Here is a 16,867-nt window from a genome sequence, read left to right as displayed (position 1 = left end):
CAAACAACAAGAAGTGAAGTTAAAGAGAAGTGTTGTAATATATAAACATTTCTAGATATAACATGATTCCCAATTCATTCGTTATATGAAAACTCAGGAGATTCAATGAAAATAAAAAAGATTATTGGACCATGATTCTAATTTGAGTTGAAAATTGGTAGGTGTATAATTAGTAACAGGATTATTTATTATTGGATTCTAGATGATGGTAGGTACTCGTAACAACACAATTCTCCTATCATAGCATATGGAATAACAAATCATATGGATGAGATACATTGAGTGCAATATTGTATGGTACGGTACCCTTAAACTTGAGAATAGACCATGCCAAGAATCAAGGTAAGTAAGCCTCTTATAATTCTTTCTATTGTGACCAATAGAAACTGTGACCAGTACCGTCAAACAGGGTAATAAGGGACAGTTTTAAATGTTTTTTGTTAATAACTTCTTACCATGAAACATTTCATAAACGAGTTTTGGCTCATTTTAAAGCTCTTTGCGAGGGCCATCATATGACATCTTAAAAAAATCCATATAGGTACTATTTGTAAGGTGCCAGATGCAAAATAAAAACGTCCTGAATTATCTCTGACAGCAGGGTAAAGGTAATCCAGGATACTTGAAATAAAACCTAATTTTTAAATGTTTGATGCATGGGTCTTCCACTCGGCCCTACCTTTGCCAATATATTCATGTGTTTTCACGAGGCTAACTGGTTGGCCAATTGTCCTCTGGATTTTAAGCCATATAGTCATAAATCAATAAATATTTGAACTGGGAAATTCCTTAGTTACTTACGTTGGTTCCAGAATGATATCAATGACGTAAAAAATGACAATGACATTGGTTAAGCCACAGCCATGATTCTAGACTTCTAGCTCTGCTCAGTCCTTACACTTTTACCTCATAATTCATGATGTTAGAACTTTGATGTTCAAATGTTGACACTACTGTCAAGTGTCAATATCACAATCAAAATTAATTCACAATCAGAAATATGTTATAATATCACAATCAGAAATATGTTATAATATCACAATCAGAAATATGTTATAATATCACAATCGAAAATATTATTCACAAATAACCATTGATTTCAATGCAAAACTGGTCCCATCTTCACTACTGTGGCTTTGTTGATATGGCTAGCGGTGACGTCACACACAACACGTAGTAGCTACATCGACTGTGAAAAAAAATGCAATATTTCACTGTACCACAAACAAATAAATGTAAATAATTAGTAATGTAAAATGTGTTTCTGCAACATTTTGAGAGACTGTGCCTAAGCAGAATAATATATTGTTATTATTATAGTTATGTAGTATATATATACTAAACAATAAAATAGTTCCTTTGGTTGCCACTGCTGGCGCTAGCATCTGGATGCGGAAGCATAACCTTGGTTTAGAATTCAAACAATTTAATATCTTACTGCGCCACAAGTTAATACATTTAAATAAATAGTAATGGAAAATATGTTGCTGGAACACCTTAAGAGACCGGACCTAAATAGAATACGATATTATATTTTTAGTCAAGATACTAACAATAAAGTAGTTCCTTTCATTGCCGCTGCTAGCGCTGGCATCTGTATCACTGTAGCCTGTATGTGAACCTTCTATGAGTAATATTAATTCAGCATGGAATTATGGAGATATAACTTCTATGATTAATTTGAATCATAAAAATTAACCTAATGCAAGAAATTAGCAATCAATAATTCAATGTTGTTTTGTAAGTTTTGTACCAACGGAACTACAGAAAACTACATTAAATACGTATTGGCAACTTAAGCTAAAAAAATGCACTGCAACTGCAATCAGCTGTGAGAGAAGGTGCCAAAAAGTGTGATGGATTCAATTTAGTCATTTTTGATTTGAAATCAGTCTCAGTTCTTTGGACTAGGAGCGTAAATTTCAGTGTAAAACCTATTAAAAAATTACATTTCTGCGTGGATTTTGATGCTGTTAGCATTGAAATACTTGAAAGTATCTCTGATGCAAGAAATACTGACTAAATACATTTTAATTTAGAAATTAACATCAATCGAAATTACTGTTGTTCAGGGCTATGTTGGTTCTTGCGAACCGATTGTTGCATCCAGTCGCTTATATTGAAAATAAAATTATTTAAGCAAGTATTTCTTGCACCAGAGATAATTCAAAGTTTGTTATGTTAACAGCTTTATAATCCATGCAGAAACGTACATTTTTTGCATAGATACTAAAAATTTAGGCTCTATGACTTGTATACTATGCGTATAGGATTTCAAATCGATGCATGCATTCAAATTCAAATAAGGCCCACCCACGGCCAGTGTAGCTGTCAGCTCACCTCTCTTCAGAAGTGTGAAAGCTTTTGCCGGTGAAGGTGTGTTTTATGATCGGTCCGTAAAGAAGCGTTGATCGGTTCAAAATGACATAAGACCAGGTTCTTTTGAATAACCTATAGAATTGCACCATGTTACTTTGTACATTCACTCACAAATACATGAAAAACTGCCTATGAATTCATTGACAAATAAAAAACTGATGATAGTTTTCAGCATTGAGACATGAAAACTACTTGCGATCAGGATTCAGGAGTACCATCTGTACCAAAACAATAACATAGAAGGTGACAGGTGACAGAGATACCAACAATATGATATCAATATACTCCGTGAAGAAAAGAAATATTTCAATTCTTCTATATTGTAAATTTTTAGTAACTGATATTCAACAGAATGGTTTAATAACGGTCGTAAATGTTATACATGCATTGCATGCAGTATCAATCGTGTGCAACGAAGCTTGCAGGAAAAGCTTTGGCTCAGCCTGGTTAGTTGACTTAGTTCTCACGCAACCGGTGGATATGCTAACTGCAATGCAGATGAAGCTCGGACTTCAGTTGTATACTTCTTAGGTTTTATTCATACACTTCAAGACTATTATTGAGTGAAAATTTTACATGATATATTATGAGTCGTCTAAAGTTCTAATAATATATAAATTACGAGGTTCACAGAATCGAAAGTTTTGAATGCTAAATTTTCCAAGTACGCTACCGGTAGTCTGTCTTGTCAGTCAAGTGTCATGTGATGATGTGCATTGCCTCTTCTTCGATAAGTTTCTCCGATTGCCGATGAGTTTATCCTCATTTTGAAAGCTGACGTAACGAATAGGTGCAATAAACGTTTTTTTATATTCATTATGTCAAGAGTAAATAGTACTATAAGCCATAGCTAGCCTATTTAGTTCTTGCCGATGAGCTGTTAGTTTACTCTGAGTGAGTAAGGACTAAGGAGAGTGGCGAGACTCTTCTTGCCATTCATTACTCACTAACGGCAGTCATTATTTAATTCAAGTAATATGCATTCGTGTTTAGCATTGTTTACCGTATTTGCTAAGGAGGATTGCATAAAATGAAAGAATTAGCTTTTTAATTTACCTAATGTTCTGATAGTCAGCCCTTTACTTCCACTTATTATTATACGAAGTTTTGATACGATCTTTGAATTCAAAAATTTTTATGTTCAATGATCACGTTTATTTTTCTATATAAAATGCAAGCTTTATCAACAAGAGTGTAAGTATCTTTCATTGAACAATATCAATTTTGACAAGTTTTTTCTTCATGTGCAGTTTAACTAATATGATACAAAGGCATAGATTGCATGCAATCGAATCCACGTTCATTTGAGCTGGTTGGGAGTCGGATGCTAGCATATCTTCCAAATCAGTTCAGGTATGATTTTCAGAAATAATGAAAAAAATTAAGGAGTAAATTAATTATGACCGTAAAAGAAAATAATTTGGTGTGCTCTGAATCAAGTGGTCAAACTCTGAACAACTAATACATCAAGTGCTCTTAATCAACTCATATATAGGCGACTTTTGCATTCAAGTATATCGGCAAGATATAATGGAACTTTTTTCAGAATCAAGAGTACATCCTTTACCGGCTGCAACGTTGTGAGGCGGCACTGAGGCCTCCTCAAGATATCCTTTGCTCACCGGAGAGTGACGCGTCTCTACCGGCGACCTCGGAAACGTTCATGTGGGGCGCAAAGCTTATGAAGCCTTACCAAGATCTTCCTTGCGCATCGGTGACTGTGGTCTGTGAGTGATGAAGGTCTACTGGTGTCAGTAGCGACCTTGTAACTTCTACTGAGCACAACGTGTTCTACTGAGCACAACGTGTCTTCCAGTAGATTCCTCTTGCTTATCCGTGAGTGACGCGCACAATTAACAATATTGGGATTTTCTCTGTGTTGCCTGACGTAACGTTCATGCCGAGGCCGATTTCTGACGACCTGCAAACCTGTTTCTAGTTGCCACTTGCCTGGAACGTTTTTTTTTTCAAGGCGGAACGCTTTTTTTTAAGTGAACCTCTAATCTTAGATTTCCACTCTGGTTCCCTAACTTCCCTACAAGGCAGTACAAGCCCCAATTTCATTTCAATCAAGTAATGTAAAAGATAAGAAGCTTGCTCTTAGACTCCTTAAAGCTTAGTGCCTTTCATATGTCCAAATACTTTTTTACAAAATTGTGAAGCACACAAACTATTCTGAGAAAGAAAGATTCGATCATTCGAGAGCCGCTCGCTTTGTCGAAATGAGTGGCAAATACCTATTACCTAGCAAAGGAGAATACTTTTTTGTTGCCCTTCCTCAAGTTCATTTTTGAGTCTTAGAAGTATAGTAGGCTAAGTAGGTATCTTGCCAGATAACAGCATTATCTTGCATGAGAACATGGTGGCAGGGAATTATTGTGAGTACCTATCGGTCCACTGCCATGCGGCGGTCTTAACCCTTTGCAAGGCCTCATGCCCTTGGCCCTTGGGCCTTTTTGCTGCACCACAAACAAAAATAAATGTAAATAATTAGTAATGGAAAATGTGTTGATGGAACACTTTAAGAGACCGGACATAAACAGAATACGCTTTGTTTACATATGGGATATGGCTAGCGGTGACGTCACACACAAGAACACGTGGTAGGCTGGTAGCTACATCGACTGTGAAAAAATAAATGCAATATTTTGCTGCACCACAAACAAAAATAAATGTAAATAATTAGTAATGGAAAATGTGTTGATGGAACACTTTAAGAGACCGGACATAAACAGAATACGATATTATTATATTATTACTGAAGATACTAACAATAAAGTAGTTCATTTGATGGCCGCTGCTAGCGCTGGCATCTGAATACGGGCGTGCCACCTTTGTTTAGAATTCGAACAATTCAATATCTCACTGCAACACAAGTTAATACATTTAAAAAATTAGTAATGGAAAATATGTTGCTGGAACACTTTAAGAGACCGGACCTAAACAGAATACAATATTATTATATTATTAGTAAAGATACAGACAATAAAGTAGTTCATTTCTTTGCCGCTGCTAGCGCTGGCATCTGTAATATGTGAAGCTTCTAAGGGTAATTTTACTTCTATGGGTACAACTTCTATGACCAATTTGAATCATAAACATTTACCTAATGCAAGAAATTAGCAATCAATAATTCAAGGTTATTTTGAAAGTTTTGTAACAATGGAAGACTACATTAAATACGTATTGGCAACTTATGCTAAAAAAATGCACTGAAACTGCAAACAGCTGTGACAGAAGGTGCCAGAAAGCGCCATTGATTCATTTGAATTTTTGATTTCAAATCGCTTTCAGTTCTTTGGAATAGGAGCGTAAATTTTAGTCTAAAACCTATTAAAAGTTTACGTTTCTATGTGGATTTTGATGCTGTTAATGTTTAGATACTTGAAAGTATCTCTGATGCAAGAAATACTGGCTAAATACATTTTAATTTAGAAATTAACATCAATCAAAATTACTGTTGTTCCGGGCTATGTTGGTTCTTGCAAACTGATTTTTGCATCCAGTCGCTTATATTGAAAATAAAATTGTTAAAGCAAGTATTTCTTGCATTAGAGATACTTCAAAGTTTGTTAATGTTAACAGCATTATAATTGATGCAGAAACGTACATTTTTTATATAGAGATTAAAAATTTAGGCTCTTTGACTCATATACTATGGGACTATGGGTATAGGATTTCAAATGGATGCATGTGTTCAAATTCAAATAAGGCCCGCCCACGGCCAGTGTCAGCTGACACAGAAAACCGCCCCTTTCTTCAGAAGCAAGAAAGCTTTTGCCGGATAAGGTTGTGTTGTTACATGATCCGATTGGTCCGTAAAGAAGTGTCGATCGGTTCAAATTACATAAGACCAGGTTCTTTTGAATAACCTATAGAATTGCACCATGCATGAGAATATTCCGACACATTAAGCCTCAGGTTTAAGGACATCACCATATGCGCAACTTGAGTTCTGTTTGCTTTACGTTGCTCTCAAAACATTGCACTACGCGCCAGTAACAATAAAATGTCACAAAATTTATTTAAAAGCCTTTAGAATGCAAACCTACCAAATCCATATATTCTGACACTGTGTGATTAAATTTGGCATTTTGTGAGACTAATTGTGGCCACGCTTTAAACTCTACTAATTCGTAATTCCGACCCTCTTGTGTTTGAATTCCGATCGCTGTGTGAGCTGTATTGGAATACTACACAGGTTGGAACTAGAACACTATTGAATATTGAACACTACTTAATTAGGCTTTTTAATTAAGAGCTATTAAGCTTTTAATTGATAGAATTTTAATTTTTGCACACAGCTCGGGACGAGCTGTGTGTGTCTAATTCCAAGCTGTGTTGGAATTAGTTTTTATGTGTCTAAAACTGTCTCTTAACTTAATCATCTATTAATTTATTTACCACTTGAAATCAGCAAATACAGGGTGTGCCAAAAAAACCTCCCTGATTTCAATAGGCTTTTGCAAAAATCATATGACACATACAAAACAATTAATTTTATTTGTGAATAGCTTATTTGATGCCATTTTACATCACTTAGTGCACTTTCCTTTAGGTAGCCCCACAGAAAGACTCACACTGCTCGCTGGTCCATGGAAATGTTAAGAGAGTTGTTCATTCAACGTCTTGCTTCTTTAAGAGGAGACATTTCCTGGCCCCCACGATCACCTGACCTATCACCTTGTGATTTCTTTCTGTGGGGCTACCTAAAGGCTGAAGTGTACAAACATCATCCCAGAAATCTGCAAGAACTAAAACATGCCATTAGGCAGGAAGTGGCAGCCATTCCGAGGGAAGTTACACGAAGAACTATGGGCAACTTCAGGGAAAGACTGTGAATGTCTTAACACGTTGACTACAATTGCTTCACCTTGTACTATTATTTCATTTTTTGTACTTTTTTAAGCAGGGTTGCCAGACGGTCATTTTTCCAGACGAATTCCGTGATTTAGTTTTTCTCAATTGCGTGGTGTTCGTACCGTGGGGCACGTAACGTAGCCTAGATACCAAAAGTAAGCATCGACTCACTTCAAAGTCAGTCTTCGGTGCACGGAGCCACTAAATGAACACCATTCCGCATGCTGTCTGTGAGGTTACTGAGCTGTAGCTGAGTGAAGAGCACATTTTATAGATAATTTCCACCTTTGGAATTACTGAAGGCCCCCCACCCCCTTCCCCCCCTTACAGGATCTGTCGTGAACACATAAATCAACTTACGGAGACGGTTCTAGTACCGTTTGATGCGGCAGAAAGTAAGCTTTAAGATGAGTATAAGTACTGGAAAATGTCATAATTGGCCGCTTTACATCAGACGATCCCATTTATGGTGCCCGGCCAGGTAATTTCTGCCTTAACTTTACTGAAGGGGCCCGGATGCCTCCCCCCTTACGGGATCTGTTGCGAATGCATAAATCAACGTACAGAGATGGTTCTAATACCGTTTGATGCGTCAGAAAGTAAGCTTTAAGATGAGCCTAAAAACTGGCAAAGCCAAAATTTTGACCTTTGGACCTAGATGCTCCCCTAAAGAGTTAATTGCCTGTCCTATCTATGCAATTTGAATGGGACGGTAGACAATCTCATTCTAATTGGCTCTCAACAAGAAATAAGTTTCCTAATGCACAGCATGGCACCCAAAATTTATGTTATTAACAAACTTGCATCATTTGCAAAATGTGGCAATATTTATGTATGTTAGGTTGGTTTTTGTATAACTAATATTAAAAAATTTCAGTTATTTATTGTAGCAAAAATGATTAAAATTTACATTTTTCTACAGGGCACTGAAGCAATGAGTGAATCAAACAGTACACCCACCACAACAGCTGCTGGTAGCAGTAGCGTGGTTGCAGACGGCGCTGCAAGCAACAGCAGCATCAGCAACAGCATAGGTTGTGCCAACAGCGACTTAGACCGACAAATTGAGCAACTACGCAAGTGTGAGATAATTAAGGAGAATGAAGTCAAAGCTTTGTGTGCTAAAGCTCGGGAAATTTTGGTTGAAGAAAGCAATGTGCAGCGTGTGGACAGTCCTGTCACAGTGAGTATTTGATTTCACTATTTGAAGTTAGCCATTATGTGAAATCTTCAATATTGAAGTGTTGCTAATATATACCTATATGTTGTTGGAATATACATTTTGATTTTATCATTGGCATAATAATTTAGGTCATTTGGGTGCTTTTGAATTTAATGTGTTTGTAAATATTCCTTCCAAATGTCTATTGAGAAATTATTGCAAGTTCTTTGCAGTTTGTTTATGTTTTGCATTTATATATCATCTGAAAATTTAGTTGCTGTAGATTGTAAAGTCTATATCAGTTGTTTTAAACTCTGATATGTCCACTTTTATTAGTGTGCAAGTGTCTTTCTGGGGGTATGTCAATATTCTGTGTATTTTTCAGTTCAATTCAGATACAGTATTAATATTTTGTTAGTTTTTATTTCACAAAAGTTTTTCAGTCCGGTACCAACACACGATGATCTTGCAAAGATTTGCAACAGTAGCACATGCCACCAACATCTTCTCTGCTGCTCACTCAGAATACCTATGTACTTCATGTGATAATCATTAATAAATTAAGATATAAGGTTAATAATAATATATTTTGAGCTAATATGAGGTATATTAGTGCTATGCAGTGGTACCCGGTGGTGCAAGAACTTAACCTTTAAGTAGCATATAGTATATCATTCAAGTTATATATATATATCCTGTATGACTTTAAAATATTATACTTAATCACTAATGCTTACAACACTGGTTGTGGTTATGAGCAAACTTCTTTAAGAATATTGATATCTTTTTGAGTTAAATCTAATTATTTTGATTCTCCTGCAAAACCATATGCACTTCATTTACCCAAATAGAAAGCTATTTTGTAATATACCTATAAGTGTTTCCACTTGAGTAAGCAAATTAACTTGCAAATTATTCTTTAATGAAGAATAATTAAAGAATTAATCTTCTTTCTTATTCTAAAATTATTCTTTAATATCTTACGAGGCAGATGGTTACATATATGTACCTACCATATTCCTGTTTTTTTTTTTCAATTCCCAAGGAAAATTTCTTGCAGCTTTTTATTGCTTCTTTTTTTGCTTGTGTTATAGTTTTCTTACATTTCGTGAAATTTCCAACTAATTCTGCTTTATTATTAACATATTATTATGAAAGTTTTTCTCTAATTTAATCATTTTTTTTTGCAGGTCTGCGGTGATATTCATGGGCAATTTTATGACTTGAAAGAGCTCTTCAAGGTGGGAGGAGATGTCCCGTACACAAATTATCTTTTTATGGGGGATTTTGTTGACAGAGGCTTCTACAGTGTTGAAACATTCTTGTTGCTACTTGCTCTAAAGGTGAGTATTTCTTATTCCCCTGGAACTTCTATGTTCTATAAACCCTACTTGAATGCTTCATTTGATTATTGTATTTATGAAGTTTGTACATAAGTATATAAATTTTTGTGCATTGTGGTTTATATGAGTAAGTAGTCTAGACAGGATCTACAATTTTCATAATAAATGCATTAAGAATTTAAGAAGAATAAGAATACATTTTGTCCATATGCAACTTTGGAAAACACTGTCGATGTGTTTAGAATCACTTGATCATAATTTTTTTTTTCTTGATAAAAATTGCCGTTCTTTTCTTGTCTTTAAAAATTTTTAGAATAAATTTTTGTGAGAAACAATATCATGTGTTGCTCACTCAAAATTTCACTCTAATTGTTGTTTCATATTTCAGGTCAGGTATCCTGATCGTATCACCCTTATTCGAGGCAATCATGAGTCTCGTCAAATTACGCAAGTTTATGGTTTTTATGATGAGTGCCTGCGCAAGTATGGCTCCAGCACAGTGTGGCGCTACTGCACGGAGATCTTCGACTATCTCAGCCTCTCCGCCATTATTGATGGCAAAGTAAGTTGATGAACCTATGCTAATGGCATTTGTGATTTGACTATCTCGCCCTCAATGCCATTATTTATGGCAAAGTAAGTATTTATGTAATTGAATGCTGACTTACTTGGGTGTAGTTGACTCCAGTCAGCTGCCACTAGTGTCTACGCCAAGAACATCATTAAGTACCTTGCACTGCAACTGCTCTACGTTTGTTCATGCTACAATGAAAAGGAAGAAATAATACTCAAACAAAAGAATGCATAAGCTACGGAATGGCTGAGTGAATTGTATAGAGCCCACATGTTACTTACTGAATTACCTTCAAAGCATCCCGGCCCTAAAAAATCTAATTCTGAACCTCAAAATGAAAATGAGACCATACACTGCAACGACTGATTAATAAAAGCCCTGGGTCTACCCAGACCAAAAAGAAAGACACAGCAAACTCTACATAACAAGCTGTAGAAATGAATATGTCATGATAAACTGTGCATAAACAAAAGGCACTCATTTACTCGGAAACTGATACACTGCAGCTCCTGACCTCCAGCTGACATACTGTAAAATAAAGGGACCATTTCTAGCACTTACTTTTTTGTGATACAAATATTCACATAGCAAATGTATGAAACATATCTCTTTATTGTATATGTAGGTAATCTCATGGTGCTTCAAGAGCTATCAACACAATTTTCTAAGGCAAGAAGTGTGAACGATGAATATCGTTCACTAATATTCATTATTCTATTGATGCTATCGTTTGTTCTCATATGCATTTTTGTTCATTCTGGCAAAATTATTTTTATTACGTCTGGCGAAGCTGCGCTAGAGACATGCGAGTCAGACCTATAGCAGTCGGAACGCTGTAGTACTAGGTCAGGTCTGAGCGGCTGTGCGTCAGGCAGTTAGTTGTGTCCCGCCAGCCCTATAGTGAGGTTCTACCCTGAACTCACCTCGCTCCGTTGCTTCACTAGCGATCTTGTGCCCTAGCGCTAGACACTGTGGCTGTGCTCTATATGCTCCATCTAGCAGTGTAATGTCCATCGTGCTTGTTGTACTATTTTATTTAACGTGTTGCTTTTAAGTTTTCTTTACTGGAATAAAAGGCAAGTTTTACTCGTGTAACCGAAGTTTTAATGAATGAACATCCCAGTGCAATAAAGTGTACTTTTTACAAGATAGTTGCCGGCGTTTGGCCGTGGAGCTTCGATTATCCTGACAAGATTAAAGGTAGCGGCACACGTCCGGTGACAGAAGTTTTTGTGTATAAGTTTTTTTTCTTAAATTGTCAAAATGGTCCAAGTCTCTCGTTTTACGGTATCACATGCAAGTTACGGTCTCACTATGTTGGGTAAATTGCAAGTTCAAACCCAACAAAGTCACAGCAGAAACAAACTTGCGAGGACAGACCTGGCTAACAGATTTCAACGGTAAACACGCGGTTTGTGATAGTTTTGCATATGACTAATGCAAAAGAACCATCAAACAATTACTGACAAATTCCTTGATAAGCCTTTTGAGCACATATGGAGCCACTCATCTGCATGCACTGAAGGACAAAATATCTGTCATTGATTTATTTATCTGAGCCTCATTACTCATGACATTGTAGATGAAGCGTAGTAGGAGAGCATTGACGATATCTTTGGTAGTGATCATTTCCCACTTAACCAAGACTGTGAGAGGTGTAACAACAGGAAACCACGTCAGTGCGATGTATCCTGAAAAGACTGGTAGACTCTTGAGGCACTAACTTTAATCAAGAAATCAGAGGACGACCAGCCTGTGAGCTAGATGACTGCAAATTATCGTGGAGATTTGATGGTTTGGCGTAGCTAAAGATCGTAAGTTCGGCGTAACAAGGATTATGTCTTTCAGAAATGCTTCAAACGCCACTACCATTACCACTACTTGAGTATATGTTGTACTTCTATTATTGGAATTGACTGATTTTCGACCATATTTAGAATAATCGTGCATTCATTTACTGCTAAATGGGAAGTATGATTTTCAATCCTTGTTTGGAATGCCAATAATTCATGTCTTACTCTGCATTTCCTGATTTTCTGTGTGTCTTCAATCCTTGTTTAGAATGCCAATAATTCGTGTCTTACTCTGCTTCTCCAGATATTCTGTGTCTCTTAAATCCTTGTTTAGAATGCCAATAATTCGTGTCTTACTCAGCTTCTCCAGATATTCTGTGTCTCTTGAATCCTTGTTTAGAATGCCAATAATTCGTTTCTTACTCTGTTTCTCCAGATATTCTGTCTGTCTTGAAGCCTTGTTTAGAATGCCAATAATTCGTGTCTTACTCTGTATTTCCAGATATTCTGCGTACACGGAGGGCTCTCGCCAAGCATCCAGTCGCTGGATCAGATTCGCACGATTGACCGCAAGCTCGAGGTGCCCCACGACGGCCCCATGTGCGACTTGCTCTGGTCTGATCCTGAGGGTGAGACATCCTAGATGTTCTTTGTGCTTAACTCTCATGTTACTCACTATCCTACTATGCTCAACTCTCATGTTAACACAATCCTCCTATGCTCAACTCCCATGTTAACACAACCCTCCTACTCATTGTTTCTAATTCTAGCGTTTGATACGGCTCATTTTTGGCGAATTTTTGAGGATATTTCATATTTAACAGAACCAACAACCTCTAGATTGCTTCAGTGGCGTTTAGAATTGTGGTTAGTTCATATTGATTTATTTCTAAATCTGTGTTTCAGAGAAGTATCCACAGGTATGGAAAAATTACATTTGCTCTAGTACAAACGAGTCTAATACTTAGCTTGTACATTTGATTGTTATTATATTTTCACTTGAATGAGCTTACTTCCCGACTATTTACCTAGAGGAAATTCATGTTTAAATTTGTACACCCTCATTTTACCCATTGGCAGCTTTGTTAATGTCGGGGTTTAATTATTAATTACCTACTCGTGTATTGACTTGCCCTTGCATGATATTCTCATAAACTTTATTCGGTTTTGCATCAAATTGACTGTTGTGATACATGGGCAGATGCTCAAGGCTGGGGCGTGTCTCCTCGTGGCGCCGGCTACCTGTTTGGCAGCGATGTAGTCGCTCAGTTCAACGAGACCAATGGACTTGACATGATCTGTCGTGCTCATCAGCTTGTCATGGAGGGGTACAAGTGGCACTTCAACCACACTGTCCTCACCGTGTGGTCCGCTCCCAACTACTGCTACAGGTACGTGGCCTGTGAGGGTACAAGTGGTACTTGCACCTCACCGTGTGGTCTGCTCCCAACTACTGCTACAGGTACGTGGCCATTGAGGGGTACTAGTGGTACTTGCACCTCACCGTGTGGTCCGCCCCTAACTACTGCTACAGGTACGTGGCCATTGAGTGGTACAAGTGGTATTTGCACCACATCACATCTCGTGGGCTGCCTCAGCTATAGTTATGGTTAAGACAAAGTAGGGTACAGTGGGACACTTCAATTATTTATATAGTAAAGGGTAATATTTAACAACACTTCAGGGCCGTAATGACACAAATCAGCGCATGAATCTACTCGGCAAAGAGACGTAATGTACCCTTTAATACAGAGGCCTCCAAACTTTTTTCACCGAGGGCCATGAGCAAGCTTTCTAAAACTTTCGCGGGCCGGTCACGCCCATTTACTGTTTTTAGTTGATGCGTAACCAGAAATAAACACCGCGCTCGATTTTTGTACACATAATGTTGAACTATTAGATATCCTCGGCTGGACGGAACCGGCCCGCGGGCCGTAGTAGTTTGGAAACCCCTGCTTTAATGTATAGGATTATTGGCCGGAGCACGGCCAATTACATCGCCACGTTGTTCGTGGCGTCCGGAGCGCTGTTCTGCATTCATTGTATCAGCTCTTCTTATGCTTATGATACCAATATTATATTACAGAACCTCGCTTACGTATATGTCGTCTCATTGTTGTGCATATATAATAGGCATTTATGCAGATGACATTTAGTAACAATGATACTTATTTATTATTACTTTCGCTATGATATTTCCTTTCGTGAATATTACAGACGAACGTCGTTCATTCCTTGAATAATTTCAGGTGTGGTAACATAGCTGCCATCTTGGAGCTGGACGAGAATCTGACCAGGGAGTTCACCATCTTTGAAGCTGCGCCTCAGGAGAGCCGAGGCCTACCTTGTAAAAAGCCTAAGGCTGGATATTTCCTCTAGGCCCCCAAATCCTGTAAACCTTTCGGAAATTGGGACATTTTCTGCCTTTTTGTACAAAATTTTGCCGAACGTTCTTTTTAATTTGAATCAATGCCACTCCGTTGTTTTTTCAATATCGTATTTATTCGCGAGTTTTTAGCGTCAAAACCAGTCACTTACCTTCAGTGTTTGTTTTTGAAGATCATATGTTACAGTAATTTCTTGTGGGCTAAACTGTGTTGCCGTAATTGCATTTGCCCGAAATTTTCCTTCGTGCCGCTGATTTTATATGTTCATTGTTGAGCTGACTCGTGAAACCATGGGTCGCTCTTAATAATTCATCTGGGCCTCTTAAAATGTTTAATGATGACGATGAATGTGATGAACATTCACACTTTATTATTCTTCTTTCTTCGTGATTAAATGCATGGGTTGATTATATTCCTGAAGTTGGTATTTTTAAATCGCTATTGTAAATCCAAAGTCATGTGGACTGTCCAAGTAACGCTCACATCTGTTGCGTGTGTTAAAAACCGTCTGCTATAATCCTCAGTTATTCAATGAGCCCTTATATGATGCTAACTTCGAACCTTACAAGGTACAAGATATTGATTGCAGGAAAAATAAGGATAAACGACATAATTTTGCATCGAAGTATTATCACAGTACAAGAAGAATTTATAACGCTTTAGTCGATGCGAAGCTGAATTATGTCCCCACTTCAAGTGTTTCTAACGCGTCCTTCCTTGTTTTGAATTTTACTTTTCTTATTTTTAAGCCTGATGCTGTTTAGTTTCCTGCAAAATTATAAATCTATTATAAAGACTTTCCCTCCATGATTACGCCCTTGGGGATTTGACTTTAGAATTTTTCGCCCTCGGAGAGAGTGGATAAATAGGGTTCTCCCCTAATTTTGTATGAAATTTGTTCGTTTGTTCTTGATATTATCAAGCATTGCTACCGTTTTTCCCCTGTGGAATCTTACTCGTGTTCTTTTATTTATATTCTGTATAATGCCCGGCCACGTGTTTTGCATGCAGGTGCAGCCCCAGCCCTTTCTCACCCGATTATTTTGCATGCATATATAGCCTGGGCCCTTTCTCTCCCGATTATTTTGCAAGCAGATATGGCCTCGGCCACCGGCCCTTTCTCCCTAATTATTTTGCATGCAGATGCAGCCCTAGCATCTATCTTTCCCGATTATTTTACATGCAGATATAGCCTGGGCCGTTTCTCTCCAATTATTTTGCATGCAGGTTCGGCCCTAGCATCTATCTCTCTCTAATTATTTTGCATGCAGATCTAGCCTGGGCCCTTTCTCCCTAATTATTTTGCATGCAGGTGCAGACCGAACATTTTCTTTCCAAATATTTGTATGCAGGAGCAGCCCTAAACTTTGACCTCCATTATACCTGTCTGATTACCCGCTTGATATCATCACAATCACAAAGGCCGAGTTTGAATTTGAGTTTATCAAATGAATCCTATTCCTAAATCTGGTGCTCATGCAGGCTTGCAAAAAGCCACTGTATGTTTTAATTGGCTATTCCTATGGTGAGCATGAACGCTTGAGCGCAAGTTGCAATTATGGTAAAAACCGTTGTGTAGGTACTTCATGTGAGCGCTTTAACTTTCTTTAACTGTAATATTATCGATTGATATTGGGCAACAGTAATTTCAGAAATGTATGAGAACGAAGTGCAGTTTTTTAACATCTAGAATATTGTTACCAGGCAGTAACTTGTCTAAACTATTTAGATGGGCTGACAGAACACTTTAGGATGTCTGGGTGTTTCTGTCACAGTGTCCTACGGGTTTGATATCTCTGCAAGGTAGCACATGGTGCATTAGGTGATCACAGGGGACGGGGCAGCGTTCGTCTAACATGGGTTAGGGCAGAGCCATATTATTTTTGGGAAAATAAATATAAACAAAAGATGTACTTTTTTCATTCAAGACCTTCGTCGAACGCCAGGCCAGTCTTCATATTGATAAATAGAAGATTAGTTGAAGGTGAAAATAATATATTAATGCATTATTTTACGTATGTAAGGGATTTGTTACGACAGTAGCGGGATCCCGACACTAGGGTAGCAACAGTAGTACGGACCTGAGCTTAATAGCAACTAGTTGCTATTAAATGCATTAGGGTTGTTGACTCAGAGCTCCCATCCTCGTCGGACGTCTCTCTCTGATCGATATATTACGTGTACATATGGATTGCTGCTACTTTACTAAAGTACTTTATGGCAGCGCGTGATCTGTTACCTATGGATTTGTTATAGCTGACGTGGAGAACCAAGCGAAAAGTATTGAAATTTAGATATACAGCATCTGAATAATAATTGATCAAAGTATATATGCTTGTTTGAAGCCTGATGCCCAAGTATATAACGGT

The 16,867-nt window shown here is 37.5% G+C and overlaps 1 protein-coding gene across 1 annotated transcript; it reads left to right on the top strand.

The window, feature by feature from the left end:
- The first annotated feature begins 8,127 nt into the window (after positions 1–8,127).
- LOC108676379 (serine/threonine-protein phosphatase 4 catalytic subunit) lies at positions 8,128–16,411 on the top strand. The gene is made up of 6 exons (XM_018164444.2): positions 8,128–8,422; positions 9,592–9,744; positions 10,133–10,306; positions 12,614–12,740; positions 13,313–13,502; positions 14,361–16,411. The coding sequence occupies exons 1-6, from the start codon at positions 8,135–8,137 to the stop codon at positions 14,488–14,490; spliced, it is 1,062 nt and encodes a 353-aa protein (XP_018019933.2). The 5' UTR covers positions 8,128–8,134; the 3' UTR covers positions 14,491–16,411.
- The last annotated feature ends 456 nt before the right edge of the window (positions 16,412–16,867 follow it).

The sequence above is a fragment of the Hyalella azteca genome, unplaced genomic scaffold (assembly GCF_000764305.2).
Source record: "Hyalella azteca isolate HAZT.00-mixed unplaced genomic scaffold, Hazt_2.0.2 contig4602, whole genome shotgun sequence".
Classification (NCBI taxonomy): domain Eukaryota; kingdom Metazoa; phylum Arthropoda; class Malacostraca; order Amphipoda; family Hyalellidae; genus Hyalella; species Hyalella azteca.
This window is presented reverse-complemented; position numbering and strand designations above follow the sequence as displayed.

Bases quoted from the DNA above. Each gene is read 5' to 3' on its own strand.
- LOC108676379 (XM_018164444.2), top strand. From the start codon at position 8,135: ATGATTAAAATTTACATTTTTCTACAGGGCACTGAAGCAATGAGTGAA. The intron at 8,423-9,591 runs GTGAGTATTTGA...TTTTTTTTGCAG, and splicing joins GTGTGGACAGTCCTGTCACA to GTCTGCGGTGATATTCATGG. The intron at 12,741-13,312 runs GTGAGACATCCT...ATACATGGGCAG, and splicing joins GCTCTGGTCTGATCCTGAGG to ATGCTCAAGGCTGGGGCGTG.